The sequence below is a fragment of the Homarus americanus genome, unplaced genomic scaffold, assembly GCF_018991925.1.
Source record: "Homarus americanus isolate GMGI-L3 unplaced genomic scaffold, GMGI_Hamer_2.0 scaffold37180, whole genome shotgun sequence".
Taxonomy (NCBI): Eukaryota; Metazoa; Arthropoda; class Malacostraca; order Decapoda; family Nephropidae; genus Homarus; species Homarus americanus.
Genome location: NW_024726058.1, coordinates 566 through 8,966, shown reverse-complemented (window position 1 = coordinate 8,966; position 8,401 = coordinate 566). Strand labels below are relative to the sequence as shown.

The 8,401-nt window shown below is 37.7% G+C and overlaps 1 protein-coding gene across 1 annotated transcript; it reads right to left on the bottom strand.

Annotated features, from left to right (window-relative positions):
* Window positions 1-7,741: 7,741 nt before the first annotated feature.
* LOC121865340 (eukaryotic peptide chain release factor subunit 1-1-like) lies at window positions 7,742-8,176 on the bottom strand (the record flags this gene model as incomplete). Its single annotated transcript, XM_042364680.1, has 1 exon — window positions 7,742-8,176. A coding segment is annotated over one exon (435 nt), but the record flags the coding sequence as incomplete, so codon positions are not given.
* Window positions 8,177-8,401: the final 225 nt, after the last annotated feature.

Genomic DNA, 8,401 nt, shown 5'->3' with positions numbered 1-8,401 from the left:
TCGATGAACCGGACATGGTCTGCTTTGGTGATGAAGTTCGAGCGGCCATGGAGGATGGTGCCGTCAAAGTTGTCGTGCTATGGGATGAGTCCCCTGAACTCGCCTATTTTACAGAAAACTGTCCCGAGGGGACTGAGTTAATGGCGATACCCAACACAACAAATAATACCCAAATGCTTATAAGCACGTTTGGGGGGATAGCGGCCTTAAATAAATACCCAAGAGCCGTCCCAAACGAAGAAGAGGCCGAGTGAGGCAAAAAAAAAAATAAAAGAAAAAAAAATAAATAAATAGAAAAAAAAATAAAAAAAAATAAAAAATGTAAAAAATAAAATAAAATAATGTTTATTTTTATTTTTTATAAATAACAGGACTTTTCTTACTAAAACTAGTCGTTCTCAAATAGCCACTTAAAATGTACCAAAATGAACTTCACATAAGAAAGTAAACACCACCATTAACATTTCATTACAATAACAAACAATATCTTCCTTTCACTCCTATGATATACCTTACTTTAATACATATTATACATATCAATGTATAGTCAATAATATCCAAAACTATTACTCTTTATCTATATTTCACTAAACCTAATGAATATATACAGTGAGCGTAGGTAACAACCTATTAAATATATATAGTGAGCGTAGGTAATACATCTAGCAAACCAAAAGAATTACACAAAAGATAAGTATCTAAACTAAGACAATGTTAACTAATTATCACTGGGACACTAACCTAACCTAACCTAACCTAACCTAACCTAACCTAACCTAACCTAACCTAACCTAACCTAGCCTAACATAACATAATGTTACGGTCGTCCCCCTATTGTATTTAGTTTCTGTTGTTTCCCGTTTTTCTTTAGAATCGAATTTCAAAGCCCATGGTAAAGACTTTGAAAAGTTCTTGATTATTTTATATAAGTATGTATACTAGTATTTGTTTCATTATGTAAACTTTGTAGAATGTATTCTTATTTTTATACAGTTATGAAAGACTGTAAGAAGCAGTTGTGAAGCATAAAAGGAATTAGAAATTATATGTTGATGAAACAAGAAAGCGTTGGAACATTGTTTTGGTTCTGGTGGCTCTCTCTGTAGCTAGGTTGAGGATAGGAGGGTCAAACTTGTGTGGTGCACATTTATCTATTATTTTCTAGGCAATCATGGATAATTGTGGTGTTAACTAAAGTGCAATATGTTCATTATAGTCTAAAGAATATTATAGCAGTGAGAGAGTATTGTGTTTGGTGGAGGTAACATTATTCTGAGTGAATTGATTTGCGGCCTTTTGAACACATATTTAGTATATTTTGTTGTAATTTTGAAGCTGTGTTTTGATCAAACCAGTTTTAATGGGAACAGTGGTATTGAAATAAACACCTGTCAGCTGTCAGGAGGTTGTTAGCCTATGGACTGACTATACATCCTCTAGTGCAGTGGTTCTTAACCTTTTTTGAGTCACGGACCCCTTTGGGAATCTGGTGAAAGCTATGGACCTAGAAAAATGCACATAAGCACATAAACGCAACTTTGCATGTAAACATGATAAAACCATATTATGATAGAAACTCTACAGAAAATGATATGAATAACAAGGTGAATTGTCTATGTGTTAGGTCTGATGATGAAAAGATGGTAGATGAAAGTGAAGATATGAAGTTGGGGAGATGTGAAAATAAACTGTTAAAAATTCAGGTGTGATGAATAATTTAGAAAAGAAACTTCATCATTTAGGAACTGAGAAGAGAAATCAAATCATACAAATTATACATGAGTTTAGGCCTTTGTTTTCTGATGTTCCTTGGAGAACTGAGGTATTACAGCATGATGTTGAGGCTGAGAATACAACACCCATTAAGCAACACCCATATAGAGTGACTCCTAAGATGAGAGAGATAATGAGACAAGAAGTACAGTATATGGTTGATAATGATATGACTGAAAGAAGTAACAGCCCTTGGAGTTCACTCTGTGTATTGGTGACTAAACCAGATGGTATTTCATATAGATTTTGTACTGATTACAGAAAAGTAAATACAGCAATGTAACCAAAGCTGACTCATATCCTATTCCTAGAGTGGATGATTGTACTGACCAAATAGGAGATGCTAAATTTGTAACTAAGATGGATTTGTTGAAAGGATATTGGGAAGTACCACTGACTAAAAGAGCAAAAGAAATGTCTTCATTTGTGACTATGGAAGGTTTATATCAGCATAAAGTGTTACCCTTTGGTATGAAAACAGCGGTAGTACTTTCCGAAGATTAGTTAATCAAGTATTGTATGATGTTAAAGGTTGTTCTGAGTGTATAGATGATATTGTACTGTATTAAAAAACTTGGGAAGAACATTTGTATTTAATTAGAGAAGTATTTAACAAATTGAATCAAGCAAACTTGACTGTAAACCTTGTAGAATATCTAGGTTATATTGTTGGTCAGGGAAGTGTCAAACCAATTAATGCTCAGGTGGAAAGTACTGTGAAATTTCTTGCACCTACAAGTAGAAGAGAATTATTAAGATTTCTGGGTATGAGTGGATATTATCGTAGGTTTTGTAAGAACTTTTCAACCTTTGCTTTACCATTAACCAATCTGTTGCCAAAGAAAGTCAAATTTGTGTGGAGTGTTCATTGTGATGACGCGTTTAAAAAATTGAAACAGATACTTATAAGTGCACCCATACTTTTTACTGTAAATTATGATAAACCGTTTAAATTGTATGTAGATGCTAGTGATTATGGAGCTGGTGGAGTTTTAATGCAAGAGAAAGATGATGTTGAGTATCCTAGGTAGAAGGCAAGTGGTGGAGAGAGAGAGAGAGAGAGAGAGAGAGAGAGAGAGAGAGAGAGAGAGAGAGAGAGAGAGAGAGAGAGAGAGAGAGAGCCTGGAGACTTCGACCGTATTTCCTCGTGTAAAGGACTAAGGATGAGCTTATGATTGGCGAGGATTATATGGGTGTGGAAGGTGGGATGGGGAGGAGAGCGAAGATTTGTAGGAAGACGAGATGAGTGAGGAAAAGGGGAAGAAAAGGAGGAAATATCGACCCCGAGACTGTGTGGCTTACCATGAATTGGGTGTCCATCCTTCAAAGACAGCGTAAGGATGAAGCTATGAAGGATAGATGAAGCCGAAGGAGTATGATAAAGGGGGAGAAGGCGTGTCCAAGAGAACAGAATTCACTACACAGTTTGGGCCTGGGTCTCACTCGCTGGATGGTGATGGGAAGGTTGTCTTGGGTTGGGTGTAACGTTATTGGAATTTTCTTGCCGACTATCTCTTTGAATTATAGTTTTCTTTAGAGACCAGTAGCTCTGTATATCTCTATCTCTCACGCACGCACACACACACACACACACACACACACCAGACTTAGTTCATTACCTCTCCGTCACATTCTATAATCATGAGATTCTGAATTACTTTTTTTCCCCTATTCACAAAAAAAAAAAACATTCTTTTACCCCCTTCTCTTGTCCTACCTTCCTCCTCCCCTAGTTCCTGATCCCAGTGACAGGAGCCATTTCCTGGTTGGCGAAGGGAAAGAGATGCAGTTAAAAAAAAATAGATGCCGTGGAGTTTGTGTCAAGGGGAGAAGATTTACGCCAGATAAGGTGTTTCCTCTGGTGCTGGAGGATTGGTACAAAGATACGATTAAAGAACATCTAAACACTATACTACACCACATAGAAACTACAATTATATCCCATAACATCACACAACACCACACTACACCCATAACACCACACTTTAACACACAACACCACACTAGCTTATGTTGGAGAGAGAGATCACTGGTTCAATTATCACAGAGTATTATGTTAGCAGCAGACGACATGTTAATGCATGTTAATGTTAATGAAGAGAAATCCCATTACAAACGTAGAGAGAGAGAGAGAGAGAGAGAGAGAGAGAGAGAGAGAGAGAGAGAGAGAGAGAGAGAGAGAGAGAGAGAGAGAGAGAGAGAGAGAGAGAGAGGAAGGTTGATAAGGCGACCAAATCTATTCTCATTTACTCAACGTGTAAGTAAAGACGTTATTTTTGTAACTATTAGTAAGGGATGAATGAGATTATCAAGGTACATTATTTTATGAGGGTGGAAATGACAACAGATTTGCTTACCTTTCATATTCTCTCTCTCTCTCTCTCTCTTTAATCTATACCCCCTTCTCTGCCTTCATCTCTCCATACACAGATACACCAGTACATTCCCTGTAGATAGTATCAGGGCGAAATTCATATCATAACACGAGCCAATACTTCAGTGCAGCTCCCTCCCTCCTTCCTTACCTTCTTTCTTATCTTCCTCCCTTCCTACCTCCCTCCCTTATTCCTTACCTACTTCTCTTCTCTCTTACCTCCCTCCCTCCCTTCTTACCTCCCTCCCTTCCTCCTTTCTTCCCTCCCTCCCTCCCTCCCTCCACCCTTACCTCTCTTCTTACTTCCCTCCCTACTTCTCTCCCTCCCTCCTTACCTCTCTCCCCCCTACCACACACACACACATCAGTACACGATATCACAACAAACTTCAAAACTTCCACCATAAGACTGTAACTTCGAATGCCTGTTTCCTGCCCGTCTGGCTTTCCATGTTTACTTATGCCAGAAGAATTTACATAATCTGTTGCTCGGCTCTGGTTAAGTCATCGTTTGTGTCCGGAAATATTGTGACTCACTCAGCTGAACTTGTCGGAGGAGAGTGACGTAATTTGGTACTTGTGGGCAAATAACTCTTCGTCTGTCTCTGTTTACGTGTCCCCCGTAGATTGTATATGTCTTTTGTTAGTCACTCCATATGTGCGTCCATGTGCGTGCTTCCTTATATTGTATGCGTGTGTCTGCGTTATCGATTTAAACGGTATTTCTCACTCACTCACACTCAATACATTTTCTCTCTTTCCATTTGTTCTTATGCCTCTCCACCACTTGCCTTCTACCTAGGATACTCAACATCATCTTTCTCTTGCATTAAAACTCCACCAGCTCCATAATCACTAGCATCTACATACAATTTAAACGGTTTATCATAATTTACAGTAAAAAGTATGGGTGCACTTATAAGTATCTGTTTCAATTTTTTAAACGCGTCATCACAATGAACACTCCACACAAATTTGACTTTCTTTGGCAACAGATTGGTTATTGGTAGCAAAGGTTGAAAAAGTTCTACAAAACCCATGATAATATCCACTCATACCCAGAAATCTTAATAATTCTCTTTCTACTTGTAGGCAAGAAATTTCACAGTACTTTCCACCTGAGCATTAATTGGTTTGACACTTCCTGACCAACAATATAACTCTAGATATTCTATACAAGGTTTACAGTCAAGTTTGCTTGATCTAATTTGTTAAATACTTCTAATTAAATACTCCCAAGTTTTAAATACCTGCCAACAACCCTAAACAACCTTAACATCATCATACAATACTTGATTAACTAATCTTCGGAAAGTACTACCGCTGTTTTCATACCAAAGGGTAACACTTTATGCTGATATAAACCTTCCATAGTCACAAATGAAGACATTTCTTTTGCTCTTTTAGTCAGTGGCACTTCCCAATATCCTTTCAACAAATCCATCTTAGTTACAAATTTAGCATCTCCTATTTGGTCAGTACAATCATCCACTCTAGGAATAGGATATGAGTCAGCTTTGGTTACATTGCTGTATTTACTTTTCTGTAATCAGTACAAAATCTATATGAAATACCATCTGGTTTAGTCACCAATACACAGAGTGAACTCCAAGGGCTGTTACTTCTTTCAGTCATATCATTATCAACCATATACTGTACTTCTTGTCTCATTATCTCTCTCATCTTAGGAGTCACTCTATATGGGTGTTGCTTAATGGGTGTTGTATTCTCAGCCTCAACATCATGCTGTAATACCTCAGTTCTCCAAGGAACATCAGAAAACAAAGGCCTAAACTCATGTATAATTTGTATGATTTGATTTCTCTTCTCGGTTCCTAAATGATCAAGTTTCTTTTCTAAATTATTCATCACACCTGAATTATTTAACAGTTTATTTTCACATCTCCCCAACTTCATATCTTCACTTTCATCTATCATCTTTTCATCATCAGACCTGACACATAGACAATTCACCTAGTTATTCATATCATTTTCTGTAGAGTTTCTATCATAATATGGTTTTATCATGTTTACATGCAAAGTTGTGTTTATGTGCTTATGTGCATTTTTCTAGGGGGGGACGGGGTCCATAGCTTTCACCAGATTCCCAAAGGGGTCCGTGACTCAAAAAAGGTTAAGAACCACTGCACTAGAGGATGTATAGTCAGTCCATAGGCTAACAACCTCCTGACAGCTGACAGGTGTTTATTTCAATACCACTGTTCCCATTAAAACTGGTTTGATCAAAACACAGCTTCAAAATTACAACAAAATATAATAAATATGTGTTCAGAAGGCCGCAAATCAATTCACTCAGAATAATGTTACCTCCACCAAACACAATACTCTCTCACTGCTATAATATTCTTTAGACTATAATGAACATATTGCACTTTAGTTAACACCACAATTATCCATGATTGCCTAGAAAATAATAGATAAATGTGCACCACACAAGTTTGACCCTCCTATCCTCAACCTAGCTACAGAGAGAGCCACCAGAACCAAAACAATGTTCCAATGCTTTCTTGTTTCATCAACATATAATTTCTAATTCCTTTTATGCTTCACAACTGCTTCTTACAGTCTTTCATAACTGTATAAAAAATAAGAATACATTCTACAAAGTTTACATAATGAAACAAATACTAGTATACATACTTATATAAAATAATCAAGAACTTTTTCAAAGTCTTTACCATAGGCTTTGAAATTCGATTCTAAAGAAAAACGGGAAACAACAGAAACTAAATACAATAGGGGGACGACCGTAACATTATGTTATGTTATTTTAGGTTAGGTTAGGTTAGGTTAGGTTAGGTTAGGTTAGGTTAGTATCCCAGTGATAATTAGTTAACATTGTCTTAGCTTAGATACTTATCTTTTGTGTAATTGTTTTGGTTTGCTAGATGTATTACCTACGCTCACTATATATATTTAATAGGATGTTACCTACTCTTACTATATATATTCATTAGGTTTAGTGAAATAAAGATAAAGAGTAATAGTTTTGGATATTATTGACTATACATTGATATGTATAATATGTATTAAAGTAAGGTATATCATAGGAGTGAAAGGAAGATATTGTTTGTTATTGTAATGAAATGTTAATGGTGGTGTTTACTTTCTTATGTGAAGTTCATTTTGGTACATTTTAAGTGGCTATTTGAGAACGACTAGTTTTAGTAAGAAAAGTCCTGTTATTTATAAAAGTAAAAATAAACATTTATTTTATTTTTGTTTACATTTTTTTTTATTTATTTTTTATTTCTTTTATTTATTTATTTATTTTTTATTTTTTTATTTTTTTGCCTCACTCGGCCTCTTCTTCGTTTGGGACGGCTCTTGGGTATTTATTTAAGGCCGCTATCCCCCCAAACGTGCTTATAAGCATTTGGGTATTATTAGTTGTGTTGGGTATCGCCATTAACTCAGTCCCCTCGGGACAGTTTTCTGTAAAATAGGCGAGTTCAGGGGACTCGTCCCATAGCACGACAACTTTGACGGCACCATCCTCCATGGCCGCTCGAACTTCATCACCAAAGCAGACCATGTCCGGTTCATCGACCCTGAGTTTTTCAAATATGGAACTGAGGACAGTGTTAGACTTTTCCAAAAGCATGTGCTGGCGGAGGTCCCGTGTGCCATTGATGGCCTCCCTCAGCCCTTGACGGCCGGAGTATGAGGTGTTTATTACAGATCTTACAGCACTCTTCAAGAGCTGAGGGAGACGCTCAACCAATTGGTCCTTCAGCTGACCAGGACCCCCTACCACCAGGGCATGAACCTGCACGGTCGCCTTATTTTCATTCAGAAAATAATCTTCGCTGAGAGCAATTACTTTCTTCACCAGCAATTGTCTCTTTTCCAGGCGGATGCGCTGGAACCTGGGAGCGGACTGGCCACCTCTGCCGTGCTTTTTTGGAATGTCCACGTTCTCATGGTGGTGGACTTTTAGTCCATTTTCAGAGAGCGTTCCAAGGGCAACCGCTGACCCATCGATGACGATGTAGCCAACGCCTCCCTCTTGGGAGATGAGTAATTGGTGCAGTGAGTGCGTGGAGAATGTCTTGCTGACATCGTATTTAAATTCTTGAACTGGTTGAGGAGGTGTTAACGTCCGGCGAAGGCGACTCACCTCGCCGGTTGCTTTGTTGAGAACTGATTGGCCGTAAAACACTAAAAGCCCATGGGGTGGCATGGCATTGACTGTGGATAACATATCCACAGCGCTCTTCAGTGCTTCTTGCA